Here is a 20,737-nt window from a genome sequence, read left to right on the forward strand (position 1 = left end):
GTGTTTGGCACAAAGGTTTAATAGCAAAAATGTCTGATTTCCAGTTTCCTATTTATTTGATCAAAATGATTCAAAATTATTTAATTTATCGTACTCTTCAGGTTAGCTATCAGAATTGTAAATCTGAATTGCTACCCGTACGAGCAGGTGCTCCGCAGGGTTCGAGCGTAGCTCCAATCTTGTATAATATTTTCACTTCTGATCTTCCAAATCTACCCGTTGGTTGTCAGAAATCGCTATTCTGTGACGACACAAATCTGTTAGGAACAGGTAGAAATCTAAGAGAGCCTACAAAGAAGTTTAAATATTTTCAGTGATTATCTGTCAAAATGGTAAATTAAACCAAATGCAGCAAAAACGTAATTAATTTTTTTTTTTTTCATAAATACGTTTATTTCATAGGCAATATACATAAGTTTTTCTTCGCCGTGGCATCCACAATACATAGTAGTTTAAACCTAATACATTTCGAATATCATATTAGTATGTTGGTACTCATTAGTTAATCTAAACACTGTTTTTATCAAGCGAGTTGCTATTTTAATTACATTAAATAAAATACATTTATTTTGTACATGATCTTATAACTATTTCAGGATTGTTTGTATCAGTTCACCACTTATATTCAATATCCTATAGTTGGCTATTGGTTGAACTCATGGAAGAGAAAACAGTTTAACATAAAATAAAATTTAAATTGGAACTCCAATGGATTTAATGAAATGATAAAGAAGTTTCATGTATGGAAGGTCACGACAAGCAAGAATGTCGCGAACTGGGACATTGGATAGTCTACCTTGGGTACGCAAGGAATTTATTAGTTGAGATCTGACATCACGAAACTCCACGCATGTCCAAACAACATGGTCAATATCGCGGTAACCTTCGCCGCAAGCACAATGATTAGTCTCGGAAAGTCCAATTCGAAGGAGATGTGCATCTAACGTGTAGTGATTGGACATGAGTCTGGACATCACACGAATGAAATCTCTACTCACATCCAGTCCCCTGAACCATGCCTTTGTCGATATTTTAGGAATAATTGAGTGCATCCACCGACCCAGATCATCTTTATCCCAAGAAGCTTGCCAGCTGGCAAGTGTTCTTTGGCGAGACGCGCTATAGAATTCGTTGAAAGCAATCGGTCTCTCATAAATTTCACCCTCAATAGCACCACGTTTGGCTAAAATATCGGCTCTTTCATTGCCTGGAATGGAGCAATGAGCCGGAACCCAAACTATTGTAATTTGATAATTATTATTCAATATGACGTTCAGGCACTGTTTTATTTTGCTCAAGAAAAGCGGTTCATTTTTGCCAGCAGCGTTTGAGCGAATGGCTTCAATTGCACTCAGACTATCTGTGAAGAGGAAATAATGGTTTGGAGATAATGTGACGATTACATTCAAGCTATAATGAACTGCTGCTAACTCTGCTATATAAACAGATGCAGGTTCTTGAAGCTTGAATGAGGCCGAAACATTATTGTTGAACATACCAAACCCTGTCGCTTCTTCCATTCGCGATCCGTCCGTGTAAAACATTTTCTCAGAGTTAATATGCCTGAACTTACTTGAAAATATTTTTGGGATTTCCATAGAGCGTAGGTGGTCCGGGATTCCACGCACTTCGCGCTGCATGGATGTGTCGAAAAATAAAGTTGAGTCAGGTACATTTAGGAGGCTGACACGGATAGGAATATATCTTGAAGGGTTGATTTCCTGTGACATATGGTTAAAATATACTGTCATGAATTTTGTTTGAGATCGAAGCTCGACTAGTCGTTCGAAATTATTAATTACCATGGGATTCAGCACATCACATCTTATTAGCAGGCGTGATGAAAGCTCCCAAAATCGATCTTTTAATGGAAGAACTCCCGCCAGAACTTCAAGACTCATTGTATGTGTCGAATGCATGCAGCCTAAAGCAATTCGCAAACAACGGTACTGAATTCGCTCAAGTTTGATAATATGAGAATTTGCAGCGGAACGAAAACAAACGCATCCATATTCCATCACTGAAAGTATCGTTGTCTGATACAATTTTATTAGATCTTGCGGATGAGCACCCCACCAAGACCCTGTTATTGTTCGAAGAAAATTTACTCTTTGTTGGCATTTCGTTATCAGATACCTAATGTGTCCTCCCCACGTGCATTTGGAATCAAACCACACCCCGAGGTATTTGAAAGTCAAAACCTGTTCGATTATTCTTCCCATCATATGAAGCTGAAGTTGCGCGGGATCATGCTTTTTTGAAAAGACGACCAGCTCTGTTTTCTCCGCAGAGAATTCGATACCAAGATGAACAGCCCAAACGGACAATTTATCTAAGGTATCTTGCAATGGTTTTTGCAGATCAATAGCTTTGGATCCAGTAACTGAAACCACGCCATCATCTGCCAATTGTCTTAGTGTACATGGGGTTACTAGACAGCTGTCAATGTCATTCACGTAAAAATTATAGAGGAGCGGACTGAGGCATGAGCCTTGCGGGAGACCCATGTAGCTAATTCTGATTGTTGCCAAATCGCCATGTGAAAAATGCATGCGTTTCTCTGACAAAAGGTTGTGCAAATAATTATTTATAACCGCTGGGAGTCCATGTTGGTGGAGCTTGTCTGAAAGAACATCAATGGAAACTGAATCAAATGCTCCTTTAATGTCTAAAAATACAGATGCCATTTGTTGCTTTTGAGCGAAGGCAATTTGGATGTCAGACGAAAGTAATGCAAGGCAATCATTCGTCCCTTTATTTCTACGGAAGCCAAACTGAGTATCTGACAACAAACCGTTCGTCTCGACCCAAGTGTCGAGACGTCGTAGAATAATTTTTTCGAACAATTTTCTGATGCAGGACAACATCGCAATGGGTCTATATGAGTTGTGATTGGAAGCTGGTTTCCCCGGCTTTTGAATGGCGATAACTTTCACTTGTCTCCAGTCAGGTGGAACAATATTTTGCTCAAGAAACTTGTTGAACAATTCCAACAAACGTCTTTTTGCGAGGTCGGGCAGATTCTTCACCAAGTTGAATTTAATTCTGTCCAATCCAGGAGCGTTATTGTTACAAGACATGAGTGCTATGGAAAATTCCATCATTGAAAAGGGGCTATCAATGGAATCATCATTTGAAGAAGACTCCCTAACAATGCTATGCGTAGGAACGGAATCTGGACAAACTTTCCTCGCAAAATCAAATATCCATCGATTCGAGTACTCCTCACTCTCATTTCCTACGTTACGATTCCTCATTCGTCTGGCCGTATTCCAAAGAGTGCTCATTGAGGTTTCTCTTGACAAACCTTCCACAAAATGTCTCCAATAGCTGCATTTCTTAACCCGAAGTATGTTCTTGTACTTGGTTTCTAAAACCAAGAATTTTTCAAAATTCTGAGGAGTTCCTCCCCCTCGTTTTAAAAACGTCTTGAAAGCATTTTGTTTCGCGTGTTTAGCATCTGAGCACTCTTTGTCCCACCAAGGATTTGGAGGTCTTCTGTTAGACGATGGACCAAGAAATCGTTTGGTTTGGGCTTGTTCTGCGGCCTCCAGAATCGAACAAACGAGGAAGTCATATTCTTCAAGTGGGGGAAGCTCTTCCATTGAAGTTAAGACACTTGAAATATTACTTTGGTATTTAATCCAGTCAATATTTTTTGTCAAATCATATGGAATATTAACTGAATTAGCAATGCCTTTGTTACTGCTAATTGAGATGATGATTGGTAAATGATCGCTACCATGTAAATCAGGAAATACTTTCCAGGTGCAATCTAGTCGAATTGAAGTCGAACAAAGAGATAAATCTAATGCACTTGGACGTGCAGGAGGTCTTGGGATCCGTGTCATGCTACCCATATTTAGTACCGTCATGCTAAAATTGTCGCAAATATTATATATTAGAGATGATCTGCTATCATTGTAAACGGAACCCCACATCATTCCGTGCGAATTGAAATCTCCTAAAATCAAACGTGGAGCAGGAAGGGCTTCGACAATTTCATTAAGCTGTCGTTGTCCAACTTGAGCTCTTGGAGGAATATATACCGAAGCAATGCAAATGTCCTTTCCTTTAATGTTTATTTGACAAGCAACAACTTCTATACTAGAAGTCGAAGGAATGTTTAATCTATAAAAGGAATAACATTTCTTAATTCCTAAAAGCACTCCACCATACGGGGAGTCTCTGTCGAGACGTATAATGTTAAAGTCATTAAAATTTAAGGCTATGTTTGATGTAAGCCATGTTTCGCACAAAGCAAATACATCACATTTTTGACTATGCAACAAAACTTTAAATGAATCAAGTTTTGGCATGATGCTTCGACAATTCCACTGCAGGACAGTGATTGAATCATTTGCGGCGGATGATAAATTATCCATCAAATGATACAAAACCTGAAAGAGCTGGCCATTGAGCTGATAACTGTTTCAAAAAAGTTCTAGCTATTGGAAGGAATGCTGTTATGATGGTCTTTAGAGGTTCAGAAATATTGAATGCAGCGAAAATCCATTCTACAATTTCCGAAAATTTCAGTAATCCTGTTGGTGAATGTGAAATGGAGCCCACTGGATTATTGTCTTTTCTTGAGCTAGTTCCTGGATTGGTTTGTGAATTTGACAAACCAGGAGGCACAGTTTTTGGTTTTAAATTTGGCTTTTTAGCTTTAACACGGGGATCTTTTTTTGAAGGTATTATTTTAGGTGTCTTTTTTGGTATTTTGTGGTTTGTTAATCTCCTCTTAACAGACCCTTGAGGAGTGACAAACGAGGTATCTTCACTATTTCCGTCAGAGTCAGATTCCTCTGGCTCCGCAAGATTTGAAAAACCGTTTTCGGTTTCCAAAGGGGAGACATGTATGACCGTTTTGAGCATTTCTGCATATGTGCGCTTAGACCGTGCTTTTAAAGAAAGCTTCATTTTGTCTTTACGCAGCTTAAATGCAGCGCACACTGAAAGATCATCATGAGGGCTTTCCCCACAATAAACACATTTTTCAACATCTTTATCGCAAAGATTATCCTTATGAGGCCCTTGACATTTGATACATTTGGACTTATTACTACAGTAAGTAGCTGTATGTCCGAATTTTTTACAGTTCGTGCAATTCATAACATGCGGTACGAAAAGCCGAACAGGAAGACGAATTTTATCGATATAGACATGGCTAGGCAATGCAGATCCGGCAAATGTTACGCGAAACGAATCTGAGGGACGATAAGACTTTTTTCCATCGACAATAGATGCTGAGTACAATTGTTTGCACTCGAGTATCTTAACTCCCTCAAGCATGGAGTTTTTAAAACGGCCAACTCCATTTTTAAGTAAATCATCTGCTGTCAGACTTGCTTCAGTCACAACACCGTCAATTTCTACCTCCTTCGATGGAATGTAAACTCGATATTCAATAGCAAATAATTTACAGGTTACAATATCGTTTGCCTGTTTCAAGTCGTTAACTACAACTCGAATTTTATCTCTATTAACCTTACAGATTTCTTTAACTTCAGAGAAATGTGATGTCAAATCCTTTGTAATTTGCATCAAGTTTAAAATCTTTTCTTTTTTTCGAAGATAGACTATCCATGGCCCAGTGGTACCCTGTGGATAATGTTTAGCCCTCGGAGTATTTAAACTTTTACTAGTATCCGGAATCGGATTCGGATGATCTTCCATGAGATCATCCATTACATTAAATTTTTTTTGTAAATTAATAATACCAAAATAAAAACTTATGTTTAGTAAAATTTCAGATATAAGAAATAAAAAATAAATTAAATTAAATCTACCTTGTAGCTGATGTCTCTGTTCCTTTATCGTGAAGAACGACGTGAAGCTCTTCCAACGATTTCCAATTGGCAGTCTTTTGCTGTTTCCAATTGGCAGTCTTCTGTCGTTTACTGCTATCTCAGTTGCTCCGCCGTCGTTGTGAACACCACTGCACTTGCTGTACCTGACCCCAGGTACAGTGCTTTTGCTCTTGGTGGCGATCAAATGCGATGCTTGCAGTGTAGCACCTCGCGATATATGCCGTCTCTTTTGATCCTACGCAGCGTACAAATTCTGGTACCTGGTAGATCAGCACTGGGTTGCTTTAGCACCTCTGTGCCTTTGCACCCCTTCGTCTTCGCACCTTTATGCGATGGCACCTCTGTGACTCGTCACTTCTATGCTCTCGCACCTCTGTGTCTCTACACCTCTGTGCGTATGAACGGGATGGCCTTCGTTGCTAGCTTTCCAGTCGGGAAACGCCCCGAATATTGCGTTTGCTATGGGCAGTTTAACTACCTGAAGCTTAGAATTGTCTCGGTAGCAGCCGTTAACTCACGAGCCAGTACAATCGAAACACAACCTCTTCGCTTGAATGGTTTTTACTGAATGAAACGTAATTAATTATCTTTCCTCGTAAGCCAAGAGCTTCTTTTCTTAAACCAAACAAAAATCACATTCTTAAATTGAATGGTTTGGAATTGACATGGTCTGATCAAGCAAAATACTTAGGTTTAACGTATGACAAAAAACTCGCTTTCAAGGATCACATTGAAGGAATCCAGGCAAAGTGTGATAAATATATTAAATGGTTATATCCTCTTATAAACAGAAATTCTAAGCTCTGCCAAAAAAAACAAATTGTTAATTTATAAACAAATTTTCAGACCAGCCATGCTTTATGCAGTACCAATTTGGTCAAGTTGTTGTTCCACCAGGAAGAAAACGCTTCAAAGGATTCAGAATAAAATTCTGAAAATGATTTTGAAGCGTCCTTCCTTGTTTAGTACAAATGAGTTACACAGACTCACAAATATAGAACCATTAGATGTAGTGTCACATAATATTATAAGCAAATTCCGACAAAAATCGATGCAATCTTCAATTGAATCGATTCGCTCTCTGTATTAGTTAGTAAGTTAGTATATAAGTTCCTTTTCCCCATTACACAATACAAGTAGGCTTAGAATTTTCCGTACACAAAAATCTCAGAATTGCGGAAGCAAATGATATCCTCATGGTAACAACCAAATCATATATATAATAGGGCTGAAAAGTCACCACTTGTGGCTGAACACCCAATTTAAATTTTAATAATTTAATTTTAACTCATATTCCAATAAATAGTTACTTAAAAAAAAGAATGCAGCACAAAGCTCAAACGAAAACGAAACGAAAGAAAAGTAATTTGTATTTTGAATTATTTTTTGTTATGGTTTATTCTACTGTACAATTGAAGCCATTTGTAAAAATGGAAATGCAGACACTCAGGAAAGACTTGTATTAAAGAATCTCCCATCCCTAATTATTGACTGTACTCACGAATGTACTTATGGGCCACCCCTGTTCATAGTAGCGATCGCGTCTTTTCGCCGAATGATTACAGCTCGTCTCGATCAAACTAAACCCACCACCACCAGTCATCGTTGTGACAGTGAAAAAGTCGATGAAACGGAAAAAAAGGTTCAATACTCGAATGAACCGAACACATTCATATAACCAGGTACGATTGAAGACATCGTTAGGCATCTTTTCACCACTTCTTTTTGAAAGTAGTATAACTTGATCGACCGCACCATTGCATACTACGACGACCAACAGGTAAGGTCATAACAATTCGAGTCGTGATCAGAGCGAGAAGTGAGGTGCGTTCCTCGAACAGTTTTACAGTATATTCCTTCAGTAGTAATGAATAACGTTCAGAAACCTTAAGAAAGGATAATTGAAAGGGTGATACAACAATAAACCGAGAGTGCTGGTAAACAATGAATAGAGAGTAGAGTAAATGAAAGTTGTTCTTTTAACACTTCCGAGTTCCACATAGATAGAAGATATCCGAGCACACCTGTTGCCGATTCCCGTTCAGTCTGGATGCGGTTGAGTGTATTGTGTTACACCGCATTGGAGAGAACGCCAACCTGTCGTTTACGTAGCTTCCTACTTACACACAAACTTTTTTTGTGTGCTTTTTTGCTTTCCCGTTTATAGTTTTTATTGTCGCATCAAAGCAGCATAAAAATATAACACAAACACACAGCCAGTGACCGTTGATCATGATCTCCACCACGACCATTGAAGTACAAGCGCTTGAAATGTTTCAACGTGTATTAATTTTTGCTAGTAAAAAATATATTTATCAAGAAAACCAGTTATAAGTTCTAACTCCAGGCATTTCTCAAGTTGCCAGTTAATCCCTTCAGTTTTCATTATGTTGAACCGTGAGTTTACGGAAAATTTTTTATCACACTCTCAGAAGCGTGATTATTAGTTTTAATGCATTTCATCGAACCCAATCGAATGAAATGCAATTGAAATTGAATGGGATCAGTGGATTAAGCCAACAACGGTGAAACATCTCAGTGATTGTGATCATAAGAAATAAAATGAAAATAGATTTGTGACCTCTACGCAGTAGTGAACATAGTAGGCGAGATTGAGTGGCCAATCTTTACCTTTTGAACTTATATCTACATATATCAAAAATAGCACCAATTAAATGGATTTGTTGCTTTTATGTGATCTTAGTACAGTCGTGAGAAAATTTAACAGATGTTGAACTCGTAGTTATTACTATTGAAAAATTAATTATTTTGTAAATTGGCTTTGTCAGTATAAAATTATATGCCCACAATTTACAAAACATTAGGATTTGTAATTTGGTTGGAAGAAGCTTACTACTAAATTAGAAATTTGTGTTGATATACTATCGCGAACATTATTGAGCAACTGTATGGAAGACTCAGCTCTAGGGAAACTGAACGGTTGAAGCTCAGTGCACCGTCTGCGGATAATGAGTCGTTGCACGTAACGAAAGATACTGTTGCTACCACCATCATCACAAAGGATCCCAGACAACGCTGAGAATGAGCACAATGATGGGAACAGTTCGCAGCGAAGTCTACAAAACGTGGTAAGTTTTTTTCTTCCACCTGAGGTTTTTGCCTTTTGAAAACAATTTTTGAAGCTGACTTACTTTTTTTTCGCTTCGACAAGACTGTTTCGATTGTGGTCGAATCGAAACGATAAACAGCACAACGTAGGGCAATTAAAATTATGTTTAGTGCGATTAAGATACTTGTTTGTGAATACCCATGGTAGTACTAATGAAGTTGCGATTTGTGAAAGCCCAATCGGATTTAGGGAGCACAAAAAAAACTAATAATAATGATTATCTCTAAATCGTTTTATGGGTTTCGCATTAACTAGTAATAGTATGCATTAGTTTCTCGAAGATATTGGTACGGAATGGGTTCAAAACTGAAAATTCAGTGTCATTAACAAATACACATGTTTTGTTTTTAATTGAACTTCATCGAATTACATGAAGACATTATAAAATTGAACGTTTGAAAACCAAACAATTCACCAGTTAACTACTAGACTCTTCATCAAAAAGGTATTATTTATATTGATAGATTATTACACAAATGCAAATTGAATTAACTTATTATTGATCACCGATTTTATTACATCCAATGGAGATCCCTATCCTGCTTCCTGACTTTGCAAACTCCTACTACTACAATTTTCATTCAAACCTTGATCACGAGCGTATGAACTAGTATGCTAGTATTTGTGAGTTTAAACTACTTCTGATGTTAATAAGTTTTCCACAACAAAACCACTGGGATGTGAAATTTAAATCAATTGTTCAGCATAAGTCCAACTTTACCCCTGATGTTAATGATGAACGATGCGACGACCGCGGCGCTGTTGGTTGGCTTGGTACTAAGTCATCCAACCAAATAAAAAGTAGAAGGAACAAAGACCGGAGCGCAGTCAGCCAGGTGAACGAAAAACTGCCGTAGTTATTGTACTTTGAAAATCCAGTGAGGATGCGCGCAGTGTATCTCGTGTGTAATTGAAAACTCTCGTATATTAGGTTTGTCGCGAATCGCGGTTTGAAAGCTCACACTAGTACCAGGTGCTGCTAGATACTGATTTGTAAACCGATGAATTTAATACATTCTGGCAAAGAAACGTTCAATCATTTTTTTCCCAACCAATTATCGCGAAATTATCATCAGCGGATCAATTACAATGAATACACGTACAAACTTATGCATTTTACCAAGTTGAAATTGTATATACCTTCTCGATTATTTTTCATGAATAGAACTGCACATAGATAGGTTTAAAATTTTAATGCCATTCAAGCCTTGGTATCAGGATGAATTAGTAGTAACTGTTGCTATAAAAATATTGCATTCACGGAAATAGTAGGCTGTGGAATTATCTCTCCTTCAAATTGTTATTGTTTTGTTGTAAATTGATAAGTTTATAATAATATCTTGTAACTGGTATAATATAGAAAATTTGTGTAGTGATCCATATTTTTCTGCTGCGAAAGCTCAAGAATGAACCTCTAGTAGCCAGCACTCGAGCAGAACGCATCAAACGAAACAATTTAATTTGCGGTCGGTTGCGTCTTGTTTTTCTGGGAAATGCTATCCATATATTTTACAACGTCAGTTGCGACTGTGATGGAAAATATGCGCCAGTTCCTGTATATAGCGAAAAAGTAAATTGACGAAACACAATAATTTTCGACGAGGAGAGTCAACTGTTGGGAATCGGAAAGTTATGCGTGTTAAAACTGTACGGCAAATCAAAAACCATCAGCGGTTAAATAGGAAGATTCAGAACGAACATGGTTGGTATATTTATATTCCATATTCATATATTCAGCATCAGATACGGTACCGATTTTGGATAACAGTCCAAATAGAGTAGCAAACACAATCATAATATGTAGGGTAAGGGCTCCCTATTTCATCTCATTTGTGAGGACGTCGCCTTCAAACCCCGATTTAGCCACTAAAATCACTATAACTATTTCATATTACTGCTTCATTCGCCTTGCTCCACGTTGAGAATTGATTCACATTGCTTGAAAATTTAACTAATATTCATAAAACAGCTAAAAACACTTATGATGTGTTCACTACTCTGCTCCTAATTCCATCTCAATGGATTTTTATCCATCCTATCGTTGATCCTTTATTCATCCTATAAATTAGCAATGGCGACAGCAATCAAAACAAAATATTCCACTATTACACTCTCACCCATGCGTATGCGGCTGCCAGATGGCTGACTAAACGCCGCCAGCTGGAAAAATATGGCTTGCAGACATTCTGGTGACCGACTGCCTTACCGCTGCCACATATACAACTCAAACGATACAACCGTACCCACCAGGATTTTTCCACATTATTATTATTGGTAAAAAAATTACTCGTTGAATTATCTAATTAATGGGGCATCTTTTAACATCATTTTATTAGTGAAAACAAATAGAACAGATATAGACTTTATATGCAAAGTAATACATATTTTCTATGAAAACATCTGGCATCTTTGTGCACAGCCGATGAAACACTCACACACACTTCACAGCGTTATGTTGGCGTATAGCGGAATGAAACCAGTGCTACTAGATTTGCCACAATGGTTATTTCATTAGTATTTAACACGCTCTTCCTGGTAATATTCGAAGCCAAAACAGCTTTATTTAAATATTAATATCAATAATACAATTAAACTAATGTCACGGATACCAAAAACATACTTTTTGATAATAATTTGAAGAAGAAAAACAATTTTTTTTTTTTAACAATATGAGATAACTTGGCAACTTTGCAAAACCAAATAAGATGAAAACAAAGCGCAATCAAGTGAACTAAGTGAAAAACTTTCATCTCATATTTTAAAAGACTTTTATTGTTTGTCGGGTAGTTTTTGAAGTTTTAAATCGTTAATTAAACAAGTGGCAAGTGATCATTACTAATTATGAAGTCATCCAGCATTCAATGGTAGTGTAATTGTGCGAAAAAGTGATCATGTTTTGAGACGAATCGATTAGTAGATAATCAGAAACATGACGAACTGTAAATCTTGAGACGAAAATGTGTCCTAAATTGAAAAGTGAGTTTATTTTTAATGAAAAAAACGATAAACGAAAAATTTGAAACCATTTCTTTCAATGGGAAAGTGTGACAATAGCTTTTATAATCATTTTAAAACATTTCAATGTTTGGTTCAGGTAGGTTGTAAAATATTATTCATGTTCAAAGTAATGAGGTGAAGGGATGAGATGGAAATAGGAGCTCAGATGAAATAGGGAGCCGTTACCCTATTTGAATATTCCCAAAATGCCGGCAAATTGAAATTCAATCGGGTAATGATCCAACGTATCAGACGTATAGTGGTGTAAAAAAAACTTACTATTAATACATGAATTACTTCGAAAGTTTCTTATATCAGATTTGCTGTAAAACTGAAACAAACAAACTAGCAACAACAGAACGGGATTAATTGAGTGACACACACACAAGAAAAACAATATATATTTACTATAATTCATTGTTGCCCAGAACAGCTTCGCAACACTTTTTCATAGAATCCACGAGCTTTTCACATGTCTCTTTTGGAACTGCATACCAAGCTTTTCGGATTCCGTTCCACAAATCATCACGTTTTTTTTTGTATTTAGTATTTGAACATTTTCTCTTGATCTCATTCCAAACGTTTTCTATTGGATTGAGGTCAGAAGATTACCCTAGCCAATCCAAGACAACTGAGTCGTAACGTCTACTTCGGAACATTGTTTGCTTACATATAAGCAAAACATTTTGCACCATTTCATGAAATACATGCTAAGTTGTTTCAAATACTTACTCTTCCTCACAGACAGTCGTAAATTTATTCAAAAAAACAATCAGACTGGTCACCACGAGATAGCACGATGGAAATCCTTTTGACATTTTCAATGTATTTAGGAAAACTTTGGATGATTTTTTTTCAATTCACTTAAGTTTGAACGAATGCAGATGGCAAAACCTTACAAATATGGGTACAAAATTGAGATTTCACATGTTGTCATCATACGTATGAGTGTATGAGCAAATAGACGAATAAAGTCTTTTGATCATCATTTATCAATTTACCAGATATAAAACAGCACCCAACCTCATTTCTTCGAATTTGATATTTCATCTTCCGATTGATATGTTGAATGTGATACCGTGCGATGGCGTTGTTGAACTGAAGATTGATTTCGCTCCAAGCTGACAGGGTCTGGCTAAACTCAATGAATCATTCTGAAAATATCACAGAATATTCTAAACTAAATTTCGAAGACATTGTCTGGTGGGTTTTTTTACATTCTGCACCGTTTCCAAGAAAATTTAATTTGAAACGGGAAAATAACAAAAACCCTACCACTTTACGGTGCTGTCCTCAGCCCTTAACCTATTGTTTTTCCCACAGAAATACTGACCATTTTCTTTTTCTTTATCTCCTGTTGATCGCTATAACGCCAGTCAGAATAGTTGCCTTCACAAGTTATACTTTTTCTTGCAGTCAAACTATCCCGAATTCCGACAGATACTACTATGCCACACATTGGCGAATGAGCAAGTAATCTCATATCGAGATGGCGTTTTAGCACATTTATAATATGGTGACGTCTGAGATAAATTACTCTCAGAGGATTGTCTACGCATTTTTTTATTTCCACCACTGTATATGATTGTGCCAAACTTTCAATAGCCTCTTAGATCCTTGAATATAAGCGAGGGGCTGGGGTCCACTAGGAGATTGATAGTACCTATTAGCTCTCTCCGGACAGTACCAGCCTAGATGCCGTGTGGAATCCGGCGGAAAAAAATGAACCAAGAATAGATCCTAAATACAAAATTGAGATTCCTGCCTAAATACAAAATTGGGTTCCTGCTTCCATGTCGTAAAAGGCGACAATTGCAGGAGTTTCTTTTTCCTTTCAGTTATCAGATATTTTCAATGTTTCATTTCTGATTACTCTATTTTACTAAATTATCTCTTCATTCAACATGTCAATTTCCGTCTAACTTCGAAAAAAAGTTATATTTGGAATGTTTTCTTCTTCCATGTTATTGATTGTCTGTTAGGATTATAAATTGAATGATAAAAAAATAAATAATCTAAAACTATTGCGCAAATCCGTTGATATTACAAAGTTAATAACAGAGATAACATATATCGATATTTTGAACACGTAGTAAAAAACACTTGATATTAATATTTCAAACAATAAATTAAGATTTTTCTCGGTAGCCGGCTGCCCAGATCAACCAATATAACCAATTAATAATTATTAAGTAATTAAAATAATAAAGCGGAAATAATAAAGAATAATAAATAATAAATAATGATTTTATAACAACTGTTTAGAATATGTCAATGCAATGAATCAACTATTTTGTCTTAATCCTATTCATTCGTTTATTTTGTAACACGTAATTTCATTTATAAAAAATAGGTAAGTTTTTATTCGTTACGCGATAGTATTGCAAATCTTTCTTCAGTTTACTCGAATAAGAGCTGTGAATCAAGACTTTCCGGGACTTCAACATAGGATATTGTTGAAACGTTTACTCGGGAAATCAGTGAGTTTAGTGGTGCATCCGAGCATCTTGAAACCGGAACATACTGAGTCGCGCGCGAATACGACCAATACTGAATTTTTTACTAACAAATATCCTTCTCTCGTGACACTTGTGGAGTGCGCAGTAGTATATACGGCCTCTAGTAACAACAAGTGTTGGACTAACATCCCATCCCATTCCTTAGACGATCTACGTTCGGGCCTGGCCGGCCTGAATTCTGGGATTACCAGAAGATGTACATTGAAGGATGATTTACCAGTCCCAGTATGGATCATCTAAAAACTCCCTGTACAATTTCAGCTAATTCCAATCAGTAACGGAGTAGCAACCAGGGGTAGTCGCTCATGCTCAAGCTCTTAGATCCTTGAATATAAGCGATTCCAGAAATGACTATAAAATCATCAAGCTTTACGCACGCCGATTGTGATGTACTTTTGGCTATGCTTTCAGTAAGACAAACTATTTTGGCTTGGCTTGGCTTGGAAGAAAAGACCGTTTCGAATTAAGACTGATTATTAAAAAGGGCGGATGTATATTTTCATGCACTTTTTACAAACCTCAACGTAACTCGTAAACTGGAAAGCTTTTCAGGCCTCGTAGCTGGAAAGTTTTTCTGGACACAAGATGCGAATGACCGAATGATTAATACATCTACAATCGAAACAAAAATAACTAAGGCTCCTGAATTTTATCTCTAAATATGTCGATTACGGCTACATCTAAAACAAATTATTTTAGGCACAACTTCTTCTTTTTCGAAAGGACTCTAATTGTGTTAATATCAAGTGTTGGTTTCAAGTTAAAAACAATCAACATTGTTGATTTTTTTTTTCAGTATATGTAAATTTTTCAGAAAGCCGCATCGATTTCATACAATTTATTTTTCGTCATTATTTATGGACAATTTACAGTCTCCGAGTTATCACTATTTGGAGCCAAACGGTACAATTCAACATAAATCGGAGTTTTTAAATTGCTTGTTTAAACATCTCGTGCACTCGTTACTTCCAGGAAAGATATAGAAAAAATTGGACTATGGAAAATGCATTGCATCCGACCCGTAGAACAACATTATAATGTTTTCAAGATTGCATCAAGAACTAAATTTTTAATATCGTTTATTTAACCCCGGTTTGGCGTTAGCATTAACTTCTTAGTTTAATTTTCTAATGTTCAAAAAGCACCCTTTTTCAGTATATATGTTTTCAGAGTTCCCAATAAATTTCCTGGGACTTATTATATGACAACATTTTATACCAATTACAGTTTCAGAGTTCTGAGTTGAATTGGTTTCTTCGTCCATAAAAAAATAGTTTGCTATTTTGAAAACGTGTGCAAATTTTCATTCAAATCGAAGCTGACCACACGTACCATATTTATTTTTGTCTGATGTCCGAAAGTCACGAAATGAAACGTTTATTAAAGGGTTTTTAAAGAATGCTTGTTTTGTGCAAAAATTCCACACATTCAAAATAACTGTGTTTTACGATACGTCTGTTTTGCAATTCAAGTTGAACTGTTAAGTTTGTTCTATCAGTCCGAATTTTAACTCAGAACCAATTCAATAAGTGGACAAAACAGGTTGTAATAGTACAAAGGATTGCATCACGTCTATTTACACCGATATTTCTTACTTTATTAAAACAGTTAACTAGTATTACGGAGGGTTAAAATATAATTATTTTTGTCCAAATATTCTAACTCCAAAACGGAAAGGTTTCCATTTGACTTTTACTATGATTTAACTTATTTGGTTTTCATTGTCCATATGTTTGAATTAAACCAATAAACAAGGGGCAATAACCTCAAGTCAGCTTCTGCATGCCAGCTAAAAAAGTATGAAATATGCAGCGGTGTACACTCCGCCAAAAGGTAAATTGAATTACGATTATGGTTGGTTGGATGCTGTAATGAAAACACACGAGGAAGAAAAACAACTAAACGAAGCCAAAACAGTTTTTTCATGATGAGGTTGTGTTGAAACTTTTTGTTATCCGTAATATCGTACTATGACGTTTTTAACGTTTATGACAAGCCCTTGTGCATGAATAGCTAAATCTCAATATTTTTTTTCTAAAATGTGGATATTTGGTTGCACTAATGTTGAGAGGCAAATTGATTTATGTTTTTCGTAGATACCAATGAAAATAGAATGATGAAAACGCATTTTCACAAGGGGCATGATTTTCGATATTTTGCGGCAGACGATAGCAACCCAGCTTGCTGTGTTACTGATAGAACTTTTGTTTAAAAAAATGATTTTGTCTAAAGAAGGGGGAGTGTTCTACCTATTACTTTTACCTACTCGTTTCTACCGAAATAACATCATAGCAAGCGACGGCGCATCGGAACTCGAATCGATTTTATTTGGTTGATATCATGGTTTTGAGAATATTATATTAATATAAATATAAAGAATATTATATTAATATAAATATAATATATTATATAAACTCTTCGTTTTGTATGGAAAAATCACCAAGGACGTTGAAATTTTATTTGACTTTTTTTTACTCGATTATAAAGGTTTAACTTTATGGTCATTCATCGACTTACCCATCACGCTATATCCGTCCCCGTTTTTTTTTGTCTTCATTCGTCCTGAAATAATAACAGTCTTTTCTTTTATTCAGAATAATAAATGTGTCTTTTTAAGGCTGTTTATCCAAAGAATTGTATTCCAAGCGTATCCTTAGAATAATCTAATCTAGTTAATTTGTATACTTCATAAATTCAACGTTCCACCAGGACACGACTGTCTTGGCATAATATTTCTTTTGGGGAATTTCGTCTTTCTTTTCCAACAGTCTTCGCAGCCGATTATCAGCCTACAGCAGAGATGGCATTTCACCAGAGTTATACACGCTAGAGTCAGATTTTTGCCACACCGAGGATGCAAAAAACGAATCACCGCACAAAGAGGAAAGCGCACTTCTTCTCAGTGTCGAATAGACAGCATTTGAGTGTGTGCTTGTGGTTAAAGCAGCTGGCGCGAGAGAAACACATTCTCTTCGCATGAATCGCTCACACGCGCTCTCGTCTAAATACACCCAAGTGACCACTGGCGCGTGATGGTGAGCGAACACTTCTGTGAACTTCAATTAATAGAGAGTAGATCTGGCCTTGCTATGAAAAATTTGCAAGGAAAACCGAAAATTTTACGATAAATTGTTTTATTTTGCTGATTTTGCGTATCCACGCTTCATCTACGAAAACCATACAGTAGAGTGCTCACCGGCGTGTACACCTCTGTGAAAGTATCTGCATCCACCTCAGAGAATTTATTAGCTAATGCTCTAGCACTTTGGTGCGATTCAGTGGAAGAGGTAAAAGGAAATAAACAAACGTACTCATGATGCGTGCACACTTACACAACAGTGGTGTATAAATGTGAAAGAGAAGAGCTCTCGTTGAAGTTGTCAGTGCGAGAGGAGAAATTTTGCTTGCTCTTCGTCACACAGAGGAGATAGACATCTCTGGCCTACAGAATCAATGCATGGCTAGTACTACGATCCTACTGACACTAAGAATCCTTCCAGGTGCTTTACATGCATTGAACTGCGTAGTGGCTTCATACAAATGAACATGAACCGAGGTTTTATTCAATCATGCAGATTTCTGCGTTCTGTTTCTCATACAGGAAAGTTAACAAATGGCAAAAGAGAGGTGTAGTGTTTGGTCTCTGTAATATTGCTTTTCACAATTTTGTTATTCCCTTCGTCAATATTTTTTTTAATCTGTTTCCCCGTTTGGTGTTGATAAAAATCTAAGTAATGCAATTGTTCAAGTTGAATTGAGATATCAGATCTCAAAAATTCTTATCCAAAAATTCCTAAATTGACTGAAATTCCGCCCAGTCGAGCTTACTGAACAGTTTCAAATAAAAATATCTAGCAATTTGTTTCAGAATGTCGATGCTTCCGATATTTCGGACATTGAAGAGATAATGATAATCAAAATAATAAATAAAAAAAAAATAGAGAAGTGCAACAGCTGAATCTGCACAATTTAATAAGATATGATATACAAACGTTGTAAACGCTGGCAATCAGTTTCGTTTTGATGTTGTAGTTTGCTTTCAAGAATACAAAAACATATGACAATATGAGCGTTGTGTGACATTAAAATACTCAACAAAATATTTGGTTCCCTTATTCTAGACATTACTAGTGAAGAAAAACTTTTCTTAAAACAATTCCAAGTATATTTCAGTATTCTTAAATTTGACAACATCAAAACAGGCACTAATGAACTCCATAACCTAATTTGCTCTTTTCATTCAAACGCTACCTTCGCCTGGTTGGATCTTATCGGGCCAATAACAACATCAGCAGAAGCGACTGTGGTAGAAAATGAAACCGTCGGTGTCACCGATTCGTCTTTTCTATTCTCGCAACCACTTGCAAAGTTTATCAACTGCATGAATCCTCCGTACAGAATGCCTCCGCAGCCCCTTGGGACATCATGTAGTGTGCAAAATGACCATCCTATTCCCGGCACAGCAGCTACAGGCACGGTATCATCATTATCATCGTCGCCGTCATCGTCAGCAGCTGTATGTGCAACAATAGGCTCCTCCCAGCACCTGCCGAGCCCGCCCCTGCGAACTCATTCCAGTAAGTTTCCGGTAAGTGTGATTTTGCAGTATCTTTTTCTACATCGTACCCCTAATCATCGTCAAGTAGAAATTCCCGAGTGAACTTTCTTCACATGTTAATTCATCATTTTTGTCCTTCGAATTTTTCTAACAGATCGAACGAGAATTAGTTTTATCATCCAACAAGAATGCATCGAAGATTCCTCTAATGCATGATAACAGAAAGACGAGTATTCCATTGTTGAACCGGTCATCAGGTTCTGCTGTAGGTCCTGAATTGCCAACCAAACAAACACAGGCGTGGGTGAGTGTTTTTGTCTAGAAATTAATTTTTATTGCCTTTCTCATATAGAAAGGCCATGCAATCACTGTAAAATCCGACTTTTTTACTGAGGACCGGAGGGCCGAATGTCATATACCATTCGATTCAGCTCGACGAACCGAGCAAATTTCTGTGTGTGTGTGTGTGTGTGTGTGTGTGTGTGTGTGTGTGTGTGTGTGTGTGTGTGTGTGTGTGTGTGTGTGTGTGTATGTAACAAAAATATGGACTCACTTTTCTCAGAGATGGCTAAACCGATTTTTACAAACAAAGATTCAAATGAAAGGTCTCATGGTTCCATAGACTGCTATTGAATATCATCCAGATCCGACTTCCGATTCCGGAGATACAGGATGATATGCACAAAAAAATGGAAAAAATATGCACTCACATTTTTCAGAGATGGCTCGACTGATTCTCACAAACTTATATTCAAATTAAGGGTCCTATGTAGAGATGGGCAATTCGTTCGCGAACGGTTCAAAAGAACCAGTTCTTCTAAAAGAATGAATGAGCAAAAGTTTTCATGAAACTGTGTTGATTTCGCACTTAGGAACGAGTGTTCGAGCAAACCTGATATACCTTATGACAAAAAAAGAACAGGAATTTTCCTTTTAAAATTCCCGCGCTTGTCCTATCGGTAAACTTTTATTCTCTCAACGTTGGCAACACTTTTATACACATTCTGTAAAGTTTTGACGCATATCGTACGATTAGTTTTTGTTTGGCGTCTATACAAAGAAGTTGAAAAATTTTCGTGTGGCGATTTTTATAATGGATGAAAATTTAGAACAACTCCGGTTCTTTTTTGATCATAAGGTAAAAACCAGGTTCGAAACTAATTCGATTTTCAGTTCAACAACGTTGAACCTAGGTTCAAAACTGGCTTCAAACATTCGGTTTGACAGCAGTTAGAGTGAAAACTGGGTTGGGTTTGGCATCAAGTGAAAACGACATAACAAAACTCAGTTCTCGTCCATTCTTTGCACAAACAAACCAACTATGAAAAGAACGAACGAACGGCTCAAGACAACTAGTTCTTCCAAAAGAGCTCCGCATCACTGAACGGTTCTTTGAAATGAACTGTTTTGCCCATCTCTAGTCCTATGGTTCCATAGCCTGCTATTGAATTTGATTTGGATCCGACTTCCGGCTCCAGAGATACATGGTAATATGTGAAAATTAGAGAAAAAATGTACACTCAATTTTCTCGGAAACGGCTCAACCGATTTTCACAAACTTAGAAGCAAATAAAAGGTCTTATAGTTTTCTAGAAATTTTTAGAACATTTTATCTGGATTTGACTTCCGGTTCCGGAACTAAATCGTGGTAAGTAGAAAATTACCAATTCCATGAGTATTTTTAACGAACGATGGTCGAAAACAGGTACAAATCCCATAA

At 36.7% G+C, this 20,737-nt stretch overlaps 1 protein-coding gene across 9 annotated transcripts in view; it reads left to right on the forward strand.

Annotated features, from left to right (window-relative positions):
• The first annotated feature begins 7,599 nt into the window (after window positions 1–7,599).
• Window positions 7,600–20,737, forward strand: part of LOC131437078 (GATA zinc finger domain-containing protein 14-like) — a 30,640-nt gene continuing 17,502 nt past the window's right edge. Inside the window, exons 1-4 of one of the 9 annotated variants that reach the window (XM_058606150.1) lie at window positions 7,600–7,750; window positions 8,518–8,902; window positions 18,752–19,047; window positions 19,172–19,321. In XM_058606150.1, coding sequence (XP_058462133.1) covers window positions 18,841–19,047; window positions 19,172–19,321 — 357 coding nt within the window. In that variant the 5' untranslated portion in view covers window positions 7,600–7,750; window positions 8,518–8,902; window positions 18,752–18,840. Of the gene's footprint in view, window positions 8,903–9,534; window positions 10,646–18,751; window positions 19,048–19,171; window positions 19,322–20,737 lie in introns of those variants that run through there. The other 8 variants (XM_058606149.1, XM_058606151.1, XM_058606152.1 and 5 more) reach the window with 8 other exon arrangements.

The sequence above is a fragment of the Malaya genurostris genome, chromosome 3, assembly GCF_030247185.1.
Source record: "Malaya genurostris strain Urasoe2022 chromosome 3, Malgen_1.1, whole genome shotgun sequence".
NCBI classification, from domain to species: domain Eukaryota; kingdom Metazoa; phylum Arthropoda; class Insecta; order Diptera; family Culicidae; genus Malaya; species Malaya genurostris.